The 18,244-nt window shown below is 39.1% G+C and overlaps 1 protein-coding gene across 3 annotated transcripts in view; it reads right to left on the reverse strand.

Moving 5' to 3' along the window:
- Positions 1–7,656: 7,656 nt before the first annotated feature.
- Positions 7,657–18,244, reverse strand: part of WDR26 (WD repeat domain 26) — a 49,950-nt gene continuing 39,362 nt past the window's right edge. For 2 of the 3 annotated variants that reach the window (XM_023203653.3, XM_023203652.3), the window contains exons 13-14: positions 16,189–16,374; positions 7,657–12,352 (exon numbers count right to left, since the gene is read on the reverse strand). In XM_023203653.3, coding sequence (XP_023059421.1) covers positions 12,327–12,352; positions 16,189–16,374 — 212 coding nt within the window. In that variant the 3' untranslated portion in view covers positions 7,657–12,326. The remainder of the gene's footprint in view (positions 12,353–16,188; positions 16,375–18,244) is intronic. The other variant, XM_023203654.3, reaches the window with a different exon arrangement.

Here is an 18,244-nt window from a genome sequence, read left to right on the forward strand (position 1 = left end):
GACAAGCTACTTAAACTCAAAGGTGGTAGAGATCTTTTTTTTTTTTTTTTGAGATGGGGTCCCGCTGTGTCGCCCAGGCTGGAGTGCAGTGGTGTGATCTCAGCTCACTGCAACCTCTACTTTCTGGGTTCAAGCGATTCTCCTGCCTCAGCCTCCCAAGTAGCTGGAATTGCAGCTAGCTACTCCTGGCTAATTTTTGTATTTTTAGTAGAGACGGGGTTTCACCATGTTGGCCAGGCTGGTCTCAAACTCCCAACCTCAAATGATCTGCCTGCCTTGGTCTCCCAAAGTGCTGGGATTACAGGTGTGAGCCACTGCACCCGGCCATGTAGAGGACTTTTGACCAAAATGTTTCACCTTCTCATTCAGATATTCTCAGTTGTCAAAATAGTGACCCTTGCAGTTGAGAGAGCCTTTGGCTGTCAGTTTACAGTACATCAGGCATAAGTTGCTGAGGCTAAGCAAATCAGAAAGGTGCCATGTTTATAACAAAAGTCAGAAGCTCCTTACTTCTGAAACATTAACTGTGGTTAAAAACAAAAACCCTTCTTGTATTGCTCGTCTATCAAAGCCAGGAAACTGGGGGATTACTGTAGTTAAAATTTTTTTTTTTTTAAAATTAGAGACAGGGTCTTGCCCTGTCCCCCAGGCTAGAGTGCACTGGTGCAATCATGGCACACTGCAGCCTTGAACTCCTGGACTCAAGCAATCCTCCTGCCTCAGCCTCCCAAGTAGCTGGGACTAGGTGCCCACCACCTTGCCCAGAGAATTTTTAAAACATTTTTTGTAGAGACAGGTCTTGCTAGTTTCCTAGGCTGGTATCAAATTACCGGCCTCTAGCGATTCTCCTGCCTCCGCCTCCCAAAGTGTTGGGATTACTGGTGTGAGCCACCACGCCCAGCTAAAAAAAAATTTTTAGGGGCGGTTCTACAAATAATGAAAGGGGGATAAAAGCACTGACCATGGTTAAGATGCTATCAATTTTCTCCCCTTTTCATTGATTGGAGAGTTGTGGAGGACCTTAGAGATCATTTTGCCTAATCCCTCATCCCAAAGACAAACTGAGGTCTAGAGATTGCTCAAGGTGTTGTAACTATGAACATCTGAATCCTGATGCTTAGTCCAGTGTTCTTTCTCCCTTACCACTCCTCTTCCCCATGGCAGTACCCAGGGCCCAGTCCATAGACTACTATGGAGTGCTCCTATGTGCATCTTTTTAGTATGTATCATTTTCCCTTGCCTTTTTCCTTCTATGCTGTCAGTGGTAGCAACCGCCCTTGCTAATCACCATAACCTCAGCTGAGAGAGCAGAGGAAGCGAAATCCAAGATGCAGCTCAGTTCATCAAAGCCTAGCAGGTCCCCTCAGCTGCCTTTTCATGCCTGCCACACAGACTACAGTAGAACAAAACCTGACCTGGTCTTTGAAGCTAAGAGCTAAGAAAGCTTCCCATAGTAGTATTTCCCGTGGCACTTACCACATTCTATCTGGTATTATAGTTATTTGTATGCAATTAATCACTCTTAGATTGTACGTTCCTGGAGGGCAGAGTATGCCTATTCATATTTGTATCTTCTTCCTTCTGTTCTTGGCACCTAACACAGTGCCTTGCACACAGAAACAATAAATGATTGTTGAGTGAATAAGTAAACCTGATTGTGGTGTTCTATTGCTTTTTCAGCAAGAAGTCAAACTGATGGCCTTTAAGTCAGAGAAGCAGCAATGGAGCAACATAATCAAAGTTCACCATCTTTGTTTTCAAGGCAGTCACGTTATGAAATATTCTGACATGCTAGGCTAGGAAATGGCTATAATTGGTTTGCTTGAGACTGGAGAAATCAGCTTTGCTAACAGGTAATACTTTGTCAAGTAGTTGTGAAAAATATATACTACGTGTAATTAGTTGTCCTCAAAATCTAAATAAACTTATTCTAATATATGTAAAAAGGCAGCAAGATAGAGAAGGTAAGTTTGAAATTCAACAATATCTGGATCTTTGTCACCTGAGTTTATGTACTTTAAAGCAAGTATACTATTTTACTGTGTAGTATAGCAAAGATTGAAATATTCTTGGTAAATGAAGCCTTTTGGATCTAAGCCATATTTTTCATGAATGTTTGAAAAGGTAGTAACTTTTTTTTGCTTCAGCTAAATACAGTCTAATGACCAAAGGTCATTCAAAGCTTCCGGCTTATCATTCTTCACTACAGTAATCACAATCATCATGGTCTGGACATGTTAAAGGGACTGTTCACTGAGCTAACTTGGTTCTAAGCTCAGGTGCTCTTTACTAAGTTCTTGTGTAAAGGCTGCTTTTATTTTTAATTGCTTCCCTCTGAAGCTGGGTGGAGAAGGGTGGGTGGGTGGGTGGGTGGTCGGAATCAGCAGGCTGAGAGAGAACTCAGTGGTTTGCCTGTGGCTTCCTCTGCTGTATATTTGGTTTGCTACATCCGTTATGGAGCAATCTTGGTTTCATCTGTATCAGTTCCCATTAAATGTTAGCACCTAGTCAGAATGTGAGTTATTGGAACATACACTTTAATTCCTGTTTTCTAGATCTTATTTCACAGGTTGGATGCAAACTGGGTGAGAGGTCAACCTCTTGTGTTGCTCGGTTAAAAGTAACACATTTGACTGCCACTGATATCTGTCAGAACTGAAGAGACCTGTGGGGCAGGGTGAATCCTCTGGGGTAGCTTTATATAAATTTGCCAACTTTCTGGGAGAGAGTAATAAGATTTACCCATGTTAGCTGGTAATTTTCTATTTTACCAGGTACAATAATCAACTTATGGCCATACTTGCTGATTCAAACAGCAGAGAAGAAAAATAAACTTACAGTCATTCTTACTGTGGTAATGGATACCTACCACCTTCCTTGCCCTCCACCGCCCTCCGTTTTGAAGCAAACCCCAGACCTCATTACATCTGTAATATTTTAGTATGTTTCTTTGTAAGATAAGGGTTCTTAAAACACACGTGACTATAGTAGCAATGTCACACATAAACTGTCAATTCCTTAGTATTAAGTATCTAGGCCAGGCACAGTGGCTCATGCCTGTAATCCCAGCACTTTGGAAAGCCAAGGTGGAAGGATCACTTGAGGCCAGGAGCTCGACACCCCTGGGCAACATAGTGAGACCCCATCTCTTAAAAAAAAAAAATCAGCCGATATAGGCACCTATACAGTCCTAGCTACTTGGGAGGCTGAGTTGGAGGGATGGCTTGAGCCCAGGAGTTCAAGGTTACAGAGAGCTATGATCACATCTCTGTACTCTAGCCTGGGCAACAGAGCAAGACCCTGTCTCTTGAAAAAAGATTAAAATTTGTTGAGCTTTCCCTCTACAAAACTTGAGTCTGTTTTACAATTAAAGCAATCAGGCCAGGTGCAGTGACTCATGCCTGTAATCCCAGCACTTTAGGAGGCCGAGGTGGGCAGATCACTTGAGGGCAGGAGTTCAAGATCAGCCTGGCCAACATGGTGAAACTTTGTCTCTACTAAAAATACAAAAATGGGGCACGGTGGCTCATGCCTGTAATCCTAGCGCTTCGGAAGGCCAAGGCGGGCGGATCACAAGGTCAGCAGTTCCAGACCAGCTTAACCAACATGGTGAAACCCTGTCTCTCTCTATATATTTATATATAATAAAAATACAAAAATTAGCTGGGCGTGATGACGGGTGCCTGTAATCCCAGCTACTCGGGAGGCTGAGGCAGGAGAATCGCTTGAACCTGGCAGGCAGAGGTTGCAGTGAGCCAAGATTGTACCACTGCACTCCAGCCTGGGCAACACAGCGAGACTCCATCTCAAAAAAATAAAAAAATAAAAATAAAAATTAGCCACACATGGTGGTGCGTGTCTAGTCCCAGCTACTTGGAGACTGAGACATATAATCGCATGAACCTGGGAGGTAGAGGTTGCAGTGAGCTGAGACCTGCCACTGCACTCCAGCCTGGGTGACAGAGCAAGACTGTTTAAAAACAAAAAAAACAACCCCGAAGCAATCAATATGAAGCAGTCTCCTAATTTCAAGTGTCATTTCCTTCTGTCAATTAAACAGTTCACTAGAATCAAAGTGGGGCCTTAAACTTTTCATCTATCTTTGACAACTTTTAACAGTCAATTTTTCCAAGGTAAGTGGCCATATATAGACACCAAAGAAATATATGGTGTAGTGACTAAAAACATGAGCTCAGAGGCACCTAGGTTTGAGTCCCAGCTCCTTCATACGTATACCTTTTAAAGCCTATTTCCCTCATTTGTAAAATGAGAATTAGCATATCTGCTCCACAAAGCTACCTTGATATTTAAATGAGAATACATATAAATGGCTCACAGTCATAGTGACTGGCCTACAGTAAGCACCCAAATGAATACTTGCTGTTCAATAACCAAATAGGTGTATGTGTATAATCAATGTTGTGGTTAGTTCCTCTGAATGCCCCTCTTGCTCCTGCTTTTTGTTCTTTTCACTGATGTACCATAGCATAATGGTCTTGTGGTTTTCAAACACCAACAACTGAATTGGTACCAGGCTGACAGCATAAAATTACCTTGTCTTGAGCAGTGACCCACACCTATAATCCCAGCACTCTGGGAGGCCAAGGTGGTAGGACTGCTTAAGGCCAGGAGTTCGAGACCAGCCTGGGCAACAAAGTGAGACCTCCGTCTCTATATAAAAAAATTTAAAAATGAAATTACCTGGAGTGTTCACACACACACACACTCCAGATCTCCCTTTTGATTTGAGATCTGAAAGGTGCCTCAGAAATCTGAAACTTAGAAAAGCCCCCAACTGAGTCTCACATGCATTTGGATTTAAATTGCAGGCTTTGGAATAACAGGTTATATCTTCAAGCTTGAGTTTATCACCTGGAAAATAGTGAGCAGTAATACTTGTATACAGTAGACAGTTAAATAATGTATGTGAAATGCTTAGCTTAGTGCCTGGCATCTAACAGGCACTCCAATTGTTTACTTTTACTAAGAGGAAGCATAGAAAGAAAAAGGAAAACCAAGTTAGTTGTTTAGTTTTTTTGTGTACAAGTTAACAGCAACTTACTGAAAAGGTCTTTTCATGCAAATCCATTAATGGGACAAAAAAGCCCACTTAAACATACTTACCTGTGAAAGGTTCAGGCATGTTCATCTAAAGTTTATGTTCCTTTTCAGAATATAGCATACAGATCCAAAATATATTTTGTTTCCTATCAGAAGTGCATCTGCCTGTTCTTTAAAAATGATTTTTAGAAAGTTTGTTGATGTTAATAAAATCAGGGATCCCTTTTCTGAACGCTTAGGACACAAACTGATATTCTTCAGCTGTGGGGGATGAGGGAAAATTATTCAACATTTGGAAACTATTTGGAATACAATTTCCAATCCAATGTGTAGCTCTACTTCTTAATTATATTCAAAAAACAGTAAATGAACATTTAGCATATTCTATGAACATTTAGCATATTTATTTTCTTTTTTTTTTTTTTTTTTTTTTTGAAACAGGGTTTTGCTCTGTCACCCAGGCTGGAGTGCTGTGGCTGGATCTCAGCTCACTGCAAGCTCCGCCTCCTGGGTTCACGCCATTCTCCTGCCTCAGCCTCCCGGGTAGCTGGGACTACAGGCGCCGCCACCTCGCCCGGCTAGTTTTTTGTATTTTTTAGTAGAGACGGGGTTTCACCATGTTAGCCAGGATGGTCTGGATCTCCTGACCTCGTGATCCGCCCGTCTCGGCCTCCCAAAGTGCTGGGATTACAGGCTTGAGCCACCGCGCCCGGCCTTTCTTCTGTTTTTTTAAAAAAGCTAAAGTTGCAGTGAATCACTTTTATTCTAGATATGTTCTATCACTATGGCTAATTGTTTTAAATGTCTTTCCTGAGCGTATGAAAGAATTCTAAAGTCTTAAATCATATAGGAGGGACTAATAGTACATAAAATTGCACCAACTTTAATATCATGACCACTACTCCTTATATCAGAAAGGGAAGTTAAAACTTGTCTCATCTGAGAATAACAAAAAACAAAACACAACAAAATAAACTTCACTGAAAATTTGCTATTTGTCCTTTTGATTCCCACATTAGCTATAATGACATGCTGATTTAATAACTTTAAGTACATGACCAGAATGTTTCACATATAGCAAGCTCATTTAAGTAGGCTAATCAAGCTAGAGGGCGAAGAGCCCACTGCCACAAAACCAACAACAAAGATTCTTGAAAGATGTGATATGATGAGGGGAATACCTCTGTTTGTTGAATCTTCCTTAACAGTTTTAGATTTTTTGGAAAAGAGAAGTCATTAAATGATGTAATACCAGTTTTTCTTTTGCTTAAGTGGAAGAGAATTAGATTGTATTTTATTATTGAGACGGAGTCTTGCACTGTCGCTCAGGCTGGAGTGCAATGGTGCGATCTTGGCTCACTGCAACCTCCGCCTTCCAGGTTCAAGCGATTCTCTTGCCTCAGACTCCCGAGTAGCTGAGACTACAGACGCCCACCACCACACCTGGCTCATTTTTGTATTTTTAGTGGAGATGGGGTTTCGCCATGTTGGTCAGGCTGGTCTTGAACTCCTGACCTCAGGTGATCTGCCTGCCTCAGCCTCCCAAAGTGTTGGGATTACAGGCGTGAGCCACTCTGCCCGGCCAGATTGTATTTTAAATAAAAATCTGTACTCTTAGATTTGTTAAGGCTGAGAAAATTTCTATACCTGGTCCTGGGAATCGGCATGAAACTCTAAATGTAGATGAATAATCTGACTAAATTAGCTAAACCTGCTGTTAAAGTATAGCTGTACTTACAGAAAACAAGTAGAAAAACTTCTCCCTTCTCTTTCCTGTTAATCAGAGGAAGCTGAAAACCATGATTTTCTAAGCAGTGAGCAGTACTAAGGAAGCAATACCTAATTAGTTGGCTGCCAAATACTTATTTTTCACATTTGAACTTTATTTTTGAACAAAAATAGGGCATGCAATTCCTTTGAAATGCAAATGCTCCTAAAATTTTTCTAAGTTTATCCATGAATGCACAATGGCCCTTAAAAAGATGATCCCAGGCCAGGCACAGTGGCTCATGCCTGTAATCCCAACACTCTGGGAGGCCAAGGCAGGTGGATCACGATGTCAGGAGTTTGAGACCAGCCTGGTCAATATGGTAAAACCCCGTCTCTACTAAAAATACAAAAATTAGCTGGGCGTGGTGGCATGCGCCGGTAGTCCCAGCTACTTGGGAGGCTGAGGCAGGAGAATCACTTGAACCCGGGAGGCAGAGGTTGCAGTGAGCCGAGATCACACCACCACACTCCAGACTGGGTGACAGGGCACGACTCCGTCTCAAAAAAAAAAAAAAAAAAAAAAAGATGATCCCAACAGACTAACCGCTGCTTCTTTAGCTATCACTCACAACCTCTAGGTACATATATGGAAGGCAAAGTCAGCAAATCATAGCCAGGCATGATGGTTTGTGTGTGTTATTTCAGCACTTTTGAGAGGCTGAGGCAGGAGGATAGCTTGAGCCCAGCAGTTCAAGTCCAGTCTGGGCAACATAGTGAGAGTCTAAAATACATAAAAATTCAGCAAATCAATTGTTTTAGGCAAAAAGAGTACTACTTAAACATTCAGATTAATGGACATTAGGAGATGTAACACACCAAGAATTATTTAGGTATTCATTCTGTTTATTGAATTGAAAGAAAGGGAATACAAACGACTGGTTAAGTGCTGCACACTGACATGGAAAAGGTGTATTTAAAAAAATCTCAGTAAAGCAAATCAAAGTTAATGTAGTTTCAATTGAAAAAAAATTTAAAGACGTTTAATACACTACACATTTATAAAATAAAAGTCAACAAAGGGTGTTTTGTAAATAATTAGTAAACAAGTGAAAATAAATATCAGAGACCTGAAGTTTTTATACTTTAATGAATAAAGCAAAGAAATTTAAACTAACTAAATATAATCTGAGAGGCAGTTAAAAAAAACAAAATTCAAAACCCACCAAAATTGAAGAACACAATCTTTTGAAACATTTAATCAGTCCATAGCAAATAGTTATTACATACCAAAAGCTCTAAGTGTTAACTAGTTCCACCACAATGCCATGTAAATCTTGACAATTTAGATATCTTGAGATCAACACTTAAGTTCTTTTCTTGATCTCTACAGCTTGGTTTGTAAGTACATACATGCTTTTGTGGATCTATTCCCCTCGCCACACACACACATTTTCAAGGAGCCAATAACATTTTTTCCATCTGTGCCTAAAAATGTTACAATTCAGTTCTAGCACATTGACCCTGATAACGAAAATGTTTAGGTTAAAGATGGGGACACAATTTCAATCTTATAAAAATATACCAGTATTAACCAAACCTTAAACTCAGAGGGCACTTCACATGTGCATGAGACTTTTAGTAAAAATGACAAGATCCTAGAACAGCTGTTTCCAGGACTTTTTAATGAATCAAGTACTCTCTCTCACACACACACAGCACACACACACACATTTTTATACTATTAGTTTTGTTAAATCCAGGCTATCTGGATTAAGTAGATAGGGGATGGGTTTTTATAGTTTTTATTTTTGTAACTATAGGGCAGCTACTGTAACAATAGCTTAACAACACTGAAAAATTTCAATTAAGTTCACCCTGTTTTTAGAAAGTGTCTAAGTGTAAATGCAAATTCACCTCTTCTTAAGTTAGCAGTTTATGTTAAATCAGATATGGTTTCTGAAATGGAAGTAATGTGTTGGAGAGCAACCTAAAGGAGAGTTGCTAAATTGTAAATGAGAAATTAAAGTAAAACCAAATCAAAATATACATTTTAGAGATGGGACAAAAAGGATATTAAGAAAAATGTCTTCTTTCCTCCCCATTCAAAAGCAGCCATTCTTCTACTGTGAAAGAAACTGACATGGATATTTTCCCTTTCAAGAGATGTACGATATATTTACCCACTGTGAGGCAGAGGTGATAGGGTCAGTTCTTGTTTGCAGGAACCAACATCCTAAAAAAGAAAATTTCAGGATGGGGAGGGGTGGGAAAGAAGGATTTTCTATTAATGTCATGGAATGCCACTCTAGAGGCAGAACACTCCTAATAATAAAATTCACCATATTACTACTTCTGCTTCTTTCAGACTAAGAAAATACTGCCAAAATTGGATTTTTTTCTCCTTTCAATTGCAGGATATTCTAATTATTTAAAGTTAGGGAATCCCCCCCCCCCCCCCCCCCCCAAAATGGGCCAATTTGTAGGGATATATGCAAATAAAATGTTCTCTGTTTAAAATACTTACCTGGTTTAATGTAACACATTTATCTGGCCAATAAGAGCAACAGAAATGTAGCTGTTATGAAGACTAATAAAATACAAAAACCAAAGCGGAAGCTTTGTCATCCCTCCCCATTAACTCCCACTCCAATTCTTTACTACCCACATACTAATCTCAGTAAGCCCCAAGTACAACATTTTATCATTAATGACCAATTATTTGGAGGAAAAAGACATTTAATATTTGCTCTAGCCCTTAATCAGTGCATAACAACAGAAACATTTTTAAGCACATGGAAATGAGCCTACTAACCTGATTTTTGGAGCCCAAATTCTCCACTCTATTTTGATCTATGTGCAAAAAGTATTGGTACTTTTCAATTTATACATTTGTTAGTATCCTGTGGCTGGTTTCATAGTATGAGACTCACTCTTAAGCCTACTACAGAGCCTACAGCACTATCAGAAGTTTTCAATTAATAGCTATGGATTAGAAAATCCTGTGATCAGTTTCTTACACCATAAAATTCTAGGCTTCTTTACCATTTATTTCACCTTTCTAGCACAGTCACTGCATGGCAAATGTATGAAACGGACGTTTACAGCAAATTGGCACAGCAAAGTACCAGTATATACAGGAAGCTGCCAGTTAAGACAGACCCGGAAAACAAACTCACCTAGCTGCTATAGAAACCTTTGCATAGTTGTTACTCCGTTTTAATAGGAGTTATATTCTTGTAAAATGTGCCTCACTTTTACTCCACTTTTTAAAAAGTGTTTTTTAACTATACTTCAGAAGCACTCTGAAAACTCAGATCTAGGGGTGGTTAGGTGAAGTAAAGTAGAATCTGAGTGCCAAATTGCCCCTGAATGGGCACAAATCTCAGTGAGTGTTACAAATGCACCATAGCACACTGTAACCAAATTTGTAAACAGCTGTGGAGTTTCTATGCCCACATTTAGTGATGTTACTGTAGAGACTGGGGTGTATTAACGGCTTCAGGGTATACATGAATCACTTAAAATATGAATGGTTTTTAACTATACTGAGGTAAAGAGAAGTTGCCACTTAATTACATACAGTTACCAATGAAGATTTTTATTCAAGCTTAAAGTAAAAATAATTTGTTAAGAAAAATGAAGTACCAGATAAACTGTAACATATATTTTAACTCAGAAGTATCAAAACAGAAATTTTTGGATTCTCTAAGTGGTGGTCTCTGCAAAATGGAGCTTGAAGAAATCTTTTACATACCAATTTGATAAGAGTCTGCTGACCACGATCTGTCATTTTCTTTACTACGGGCTTCTGGGAGAATGCATGCTATTTTAAGGCCAAATGTGTTTTTCTTTCTTCTCCCTTTCCCTGACTTTTCCCTTTCTCCCATCCCCAACCACCTACCCCACAATGGAAGAATTTTTGACATCCAAGTCCTCTCTCTTTGTGGATCCTGGAGGAGTCTATTCATGGTCATGATTATATTATAGACTTGGCTATGCCTAAAGGGGAACTTAGTTCAAGATTTTTTCTTCACCAGAATCTTATTTTGGGGGTATCCCCATTCTCTTTCCAACAGCTGGGATCACCCTATTTATCCTCTACTGAAAAAGGGAGGGAATTTCAAGGGAGACTATGTTATATTGTATTCAGCTGTTACGGAGTTTGAAAGCACAATGTGAACATCAGGCTTTTGGCTTACTTTAAATGTGAAATTCTCAAAATTAAAAGTGCTTTTCCACGAAGGAAACCTTTCCTTAAACAGGAGGGGAGAGGGAAAGACTATCCACAGCACCATTTTAGAATGAGGTTCAGTATGGCAATATCTGAAAAAACTGAGAAGAAATATTCTTTAAATTTATGTATCCCTAATATGTCAAAATATTAAGGGCAGTTAAGAGAAATGACTATGAGGTTTTAATCCCAGTTTGTCTGTAACCTGAATTCTTCTAATAATTTCAATTATACTATAAACTCCCAAAGTGGTTATATCTGTTGATTTCTACTCTTTTGCTACATCACACCAAAATTACTTCCTAAGTTGAGAACAACTTGGAACAAGCTTTACTGAAAACCAACTGACTACTGATCTCTCATGTTGGTGTATTTAAAATTCTTTTTGAATCTTGAATTTCTTCAAGATTGGGTACTGATGTTCCTTCAGGAATAAAACAAAAGGGGGGAAATCTTCAAAGCATTACTCTGAATTTCCTGTGTAATGTCCTTCCAAGCACTGTTTCTGACCATGTCTCATGTGGTATTCCAGAAGAGCTTCAGTTATACTGCGTATCTAAGTCATTGAGGAAACTGTTTTTAAGCTGGTTTAGATTCCACATGTATACAAATGAAGTCACTTTAATCCTATAAATACTTCTTAATTTATTTTTAAAAAATTGTGCTGTTAACCCTTTTACGGGGCAACAAGCTATGTGAAAAGTACAAAACTTTTTGTCAAATGTAATATTGAGAGTGCTTTTGACATAGTTCACTGGTTTATCATCTGGATCAGTATATACTGCGCAACGGGCAAGGCTAGAATCCATGAACCAAGCTGCAAAGATCTCAAGCTAAATAAGGCGGAAAGATTTGGAGAAACAAAAGAAGGAAATTCTTTCCTATCCAATGTATACTCTTCAGACTAATGCACTCTTTCTATCAAGCCTTCTAAACTGTTAAATAAAGTTTTCCAAACAAGCATTTAAACTTCATTACACAGAAGAGCAACAAGAATGGTATCCTGCCAGACAAAAGACAGGAAGGAAAAAAATATATATACTGAGTTCAATGGGTAAGCCTGAATGTAGCACAGTTCTTCACAACCGATGGGGGGATAATTCAACATGGTGTCCAACAACGTTCTAACGACGTGCTTCATCTCAACTGGTTACTATGAAGCAAGGTGTAAATGTTTGGCCCCAATCGGGCTTCAGAAATGGTTCTTTTTTCATGACGAGCATGTCTGTCCAGCTATCAATCATGTTTGTTTGCACCAAATCCCAAGCCATTAAAATACGACTAATTTTAAGTTAAACAGAAGTCGTCTGCTCCAAATTCGCCATCAACTATCCATGCTACTGCATTCCTCTGAATGAAGACAAGATGAAATGTATGGGTGGGGCGGGGAGGGGGATGGAGATGAAAAAGAGGGGAAGGAGAGAAAAAAGTTACCAGTTAGAAAGTTTCAAAATTAGCATTATGACATTACAAAATTATACTGTCATTAAAAAATCAAAGCAAATTCTTGATACTTTCATCATACTCATTAAAACAATTGTGTCTATATCATGTCTTAGACCATATATTACGATCTAAATTCATGATTATTTTGAATACTGAAGAAACCCAAGTGAATAATCATGTTAGAATCTAATGCTTTTATTTTTTTGAGACAGGGTCCCACTCAGTCACCCAGGCTGGTGACGTAATTTGGGCTCACTGCAACCTCTGCCTCCTCAGCTCAAGGGATCCTTCCACCTCTGCCTCCTGAGTAGCCAGGATTACAGGCACCTGCCACCATGCCTGGCTACTTTTGTATTTTTTTGTAGAGATGGGCTTTCACCATGTTGTCTAGGCTGGTCTTGAACTCCTGAGCTCAAGCGATCTGCCTGCCCTGGCCTCCCAAAATGTTAGGATTACAGGCACTGGCCACTGTGCCTAGCCTCAGAATCTCATACCTTTGAGATATAATTCATATACTATTCAATGCAACCATTTAAAGTGTACACTTTGAACCTGGGAGGCGGAGGTTGCAGTGAGTTGAGATTGTGCCGCTGCACTTCAGCCTGGGCAACAGAGTAAGACTCCATCTCAAAACAGAAACACAAAAACAAAAAAACAAACAAACAAACAAAAAAAGTAAAATTCAATGGTTTTTAGTGTATCCACAGAATTATACAACCATTAATAATCAATTTTAGAACATTTTCAACATTCATTAGCAGTCAAACACCTCCCCAAGCCCTAAGTAATCACTATATCTATGTTGTCTATAGATCTGTCTATTCTAGACCATTTCATATAAATGGAATCACAGTATATGGTCTCTTGTGTCCTGCTTTCACTCAGCATACTGTTTTCAACATCCATTCATACTGTAGCACGCATCAGTACTTCGTCCTATTCCATTTTATGCATCCTTCAAAAAAAAAAATCACGCCTATAATCCCAGCACTTTGGGAGGCCAAGACAGGCGGATCACCTGACGTTGGGAGTTTGAGACCAGCCTCACCAACATGGAAAAACCCTGTCTTTGCTAAAAACACAAAATTAGCTGGGCATAGTGATGTAATCACTCAGCTCCTCAGGAGGCTGAGGCAGGAGAATTGCTTGAACCCAGGAGGCAGAGGTTGTGGTGAGCCGAGATTGCGCATGGCATTCCAGCCTGGGCAACAAGAGCAAAACTCCATCTCAAAACAAACAAACAAACAAACAAACAAACAAACAAACACCCCACAAACTTAATTCTACCGTTAAAATAAAATTTAATTTATAGTCCATAATTCTACTGTTAAAATTTATCCCTTTTGAAATGGAGTTGAGTGAAACATTTTTATTTAAATGACTTACAGTATTTTACTGTTACATTTTTCCTTTTTTGTTTCACCTTCAGAGACAGGGTCTCATTCTGTCCCCTAGGCTGGAGTGCAGTGGCATCATCGTAGGTCACTGAAGCCTCAAACTCCTGGACTCAAGGGATCCTCCTGCCTCAGCCTTCCAAGTAGCTAGGATTACAGGCACAAGCCATCATGCCTGGCTGTATTTTGATTTTTTAATATTGATTTATTTAGCTTCATCTACATTTTTCATTAAGTTCTATTCTAAATAGGTATTACTTTAATTAGAAAAAGTGTTTTGGGGGCCGGGCGTGGTGGCTCACGCCTGTAATCCTAGTACCTTGGGAGGCTGAGGTGGGCGGATCATGAGGTCAGGAGATCAAGACTATCCTGGCTAACACAGTGACACCCCGTCTCTACTAAAAATACAAAAAATTAGCCGGGAGTGGTGGCGGGTGCCTGTTGTCCCAGCTACTTGGGAGGCTGAGGCAGGAGAATGGCGTGGACCCAGGAGGTGGAGCTTGCAGTGACCGAGATCGCACCACTGCACTCCAGCCTGGGGGACAAAGAGGGAGACCCCATCAAAAAAAAAAAAAAAAAAAAAAAACAAGAAAAAAAAAGAAAGTGTTTTGGGGGTGGAGGGGGAATACTCCAGAAAATAACTTGCAAAAAGGACATATAGCCAAATATCTGAATATGCAAGTATTATTTTTTTCTATTTCAGGTGAAAATGACAGTCATTTCAGGGCTACACCCATGTTGGCAAAGTACAGTGGTGAGTTGCTGAACTGGACCCAGATCCTACAAATTAGCCAAAATTTGGCTCGCTCACTGAAGTGAGGGTCTACATTAGTCAGATTCACCAAATAGCAGCACACTCTTATTCCATTGCTATGGAGGCATAAAACATATCCTCTTCTGGGGTACATCTGTTACTACATACCTAGTATTTTCCTACTTCTTTAAACCAAGTATGTTTATTTGAAGAAATAACTTCCAAATGACTAATAAAATGAGAAAAGCACAGATTGAATCACAGTTGCAGATCTATAAAGACTTTGGGTTTGCAGGCCTTTGGTTGAAACCCAAACAGGACAACACAAGAAGGTAAAGATTTCTGGTCTTAGTTGATTTCCTAGAGGAATGTTAGAATGTCAGGTAGTGATCTACAAAGACAAAAAGGCCCTTCAAGGTTCTCAGCAAACGAACAGTAGTTCTCAAAATTCTGACCCGTGTGCTCTTTGTGTTTTGTATATTCTCATCTCTGATTGCATATCCTTACCAGCCAGTGAGATGTGGTCAAGCCTTCTACAGTCTGTACCACAGAGACAAAAGTATAGGGAATATACTTTTTCAAACCATACAAGCTACTCCGATAACCCTCCTCCACAGAGAATCACTTAACTGAGAGCAATTAGTCATCTTTTTCACTAAAAAAAAAAAAAAATTTAGGTGGGACATGCTTAACAAAAAATCTGTTTATAGATAAACTGCTTTCTTCTAAGTAAACTAAACATTTTATGCACTCTATTTAAAGTGAGTCATTGACATGAAGTTTCTCATTACCTCTCATGATATACCTCTCATTATATCATGTAGTAACGATATATCATGTTCAATTAAGCTTTTGGCCTTAACTGTTAGCCTTATATTTTGGCCTTTCTTCATCCCCAAGTATCTCAAAGTAGTGGAAAAAACCTTTCAGACTTAGACTTGAAGACCTGATGGCACTCAACAAATGAATTAGTTTTGCCATGCTGCAGTTTCCTTACCTCTAAAAATAATGATAAAAATACTTCCCTTATAGGACTATGAAGACTTTATGCAAGATAGTACATGTAAAGGGATTAGCATGCTGCTTGGCACACAGGTACATGATCAATTTTAGTTCTCTTCTCTTTCCCTATCCATTAAACACAACTCATGTTAGTATGATGCATGGTGTAAACAGACGATAAACAGTAAAATCCATAATGAAGATATTTAATATCTAAAGTTGTTCAAATTTTGAATGGTTAGTTTCATGTGTATAAAATGCTTCCTACAATATTACATTTAGGTAGCATGATGAAGCAAGATTTTCAGTAAGATTTTAAAAGTGAAACTACTAAATAGCTAACTGGATGTCAATGAGGTATCATATTCCAGCTTATTCTTTTCACTGTCCCCCCGAAAACAACCACTACACTATTGGCTCTTAGATTACTTAAACTCATTCTGTGGCCTGAGATAGGGTACAATATGTAAAAGAGAGAAATCATATACCACACTTTAAATAAACTGCTACTTAAAACTGCTTTAAGTTTGTAATAAGCCAAGCAACGTTTCATTTGGACAAAACATAGTAATATTATACAATGGTATTACCTTCAATATTCTGGTGGTCTATAAAAGGTGCTGGTCCCCATATTCTAACAGTGCCATCATCTGAGGCGCTGGCCATCATGGATGGAATCTGTGGGTTCCAGCTCACACAGTTTACTGTACGTGTGTGCCCTGTCAGCTCCGCAATTGGCAGTTCACTACGTTTGTGCCAGATGTAAACCTTGTGATCTGAACATATAGTAATTCAGAGAAAAGTTTTACATTAATAAAACCAACTAACTGATCTTAAATTTATCATTCACTGCACACAGAACAAGACTCTTTACTAGAACTTAAGGGGAAAATAAATATACCACGAATAGTTTAACATGTTACCTTATGAAAAAACATTTAAATATACACTTTTTTCCTGTTAAAAGATGATCAGCTCTCATCAAGTCACACACAAAGAAACTATCTGCAATATTCTGTCAATACATGAGTAATGAAGAATTATAAATCATGGCCTTTGAACATAAACAAATCCAGGATAGAGATGGTGATAAATTCTATGGAAATGGGAAGTGACAGAAAAGCAATGTATCCAAATTGAATAATGAAGCAAAAATGAAGACAACAGCTAAACCTTTATTGGGTGCTTGCAAAGTACTAGGTATCAAGTACTTACTGCATTTTATTTAATATTCATCACTATCCCATAAAATGAGTATTCTGCTTATCTTTTTTTTTGAGACGGAGTTTCACTCGTCACCCAGGCTGGAGCGCAGTGGCGAGATCTCGGCTCAGTGCAACCTCTGCCTCCTGGGTTCAGGCGATTCTCCTGCCTCAGCCTCCCGAGTAGCTGGGATTATAGGCGCGTGGCACCATGCCTGGTTAATTTTTTGTATTTTTAGTAGAGATGGGGTTTCACCGTGTTAGCCAGGATGGTCTCCATCTCCTGACCTCGTGATTTGCCCACCTCAGCCTCCCAAAGTGCTGGGATTACAGGCATGAGCTACTGCGCCCAGCCTGCTTATCCTCTTTTTAATGGTAATTGAAACATAGGTTATGGTTAAGTGGTCTGCTCATGGTTAACAGTTAGTAAATGGTAAAGTTGGGATTCACATCCAGCAGCCCTGCTCAAGAGCTTACTAGTGAGAGTAGACAATGGTCCCTTATCTGTATCATGATATGGCTTTGTAGACTATAATCTCATGAAGTGACCACAACAATCAAAATCCCCTACAGCTTTGTTTCTTTGTAATAAACTAATCTTCAAAAAACTAGCCACATAGTATAGAGTATTGGTTGAGAGTATGGGCTCTGGAATCAGACTACTCAACATTGTATCCTTCCTCCAACACTGACTAGCTGGGCAACTTTGGGCAAATTACTCACTCTTTACAACCCTTCACCTGTAAATGGGGGCATGAATTTCATATCATGTTGTTATAAGGATTAAATATATTTGTATATGGAAAGGTGTTTGGAATAAACACCATTTATTACTGTCATGAGATTGAGAACAGGCGACAGTTCTTGAACAGAGGGCAGAATCCCAGGGCAAATTAGAAAGATGTATAACTTAATGATATATCAGTTAAGTACGTGGCCAGTGTGCAAACTGTCAGTGGGTGTACTGCCAATGGAAACCTTAGAGGATGTGCCTTAGCTTCAACATTTCTGACATGAAGATAAAAAGCTGGAACTGTATCTGAACTTTTTGTGTGTGTATGTGTGAAGCAAAAGCTAAAAGGCACCAATTAAAAAACCGAATTTATCTTCTTAGAAGTATCGGCTGCTCAATAATTTCTGAAAATAATTTTTTTCTTACATGAAATGAAATTAGAGAGAGAGAAAAAAAGTAAAGACAGATTAGCTGTATTTCCTTCCTAAACTGAAGAGGTCCACAAAGAGAAGGACCACAGGGTTAAAGTGTGAATGCAACTGAAATATTTCTCTATTTGGAGGAAAATGTTTTTGTGAATATATATTCAAGAAGCATATTTGCTGAAAGGCAGGAAAAACAGGATTTGAAGTAATCAAGGTCAAAATGACAGGCTTTATCATCAAGCTCTGTTTGCTGTATCAATTTGAGAAATCTATTGCTTATGCAAAG

The sequence above is a fragment of the Piliocolobus tephrosceles genome, chromosome 1 (assembly GCF_002776525.5).
Source record: "Piliocolobus tephrosceles isolate RC106 chromosome 1, ASM277652v3, whole genome shotgun sequence".
Lineage (NCBI taxonomy): Eukaryota > Metazoa > Chordata > Mammalia > Primates > Cercopithecidae > Piliocolobus > Piliocolobus tephrosceles.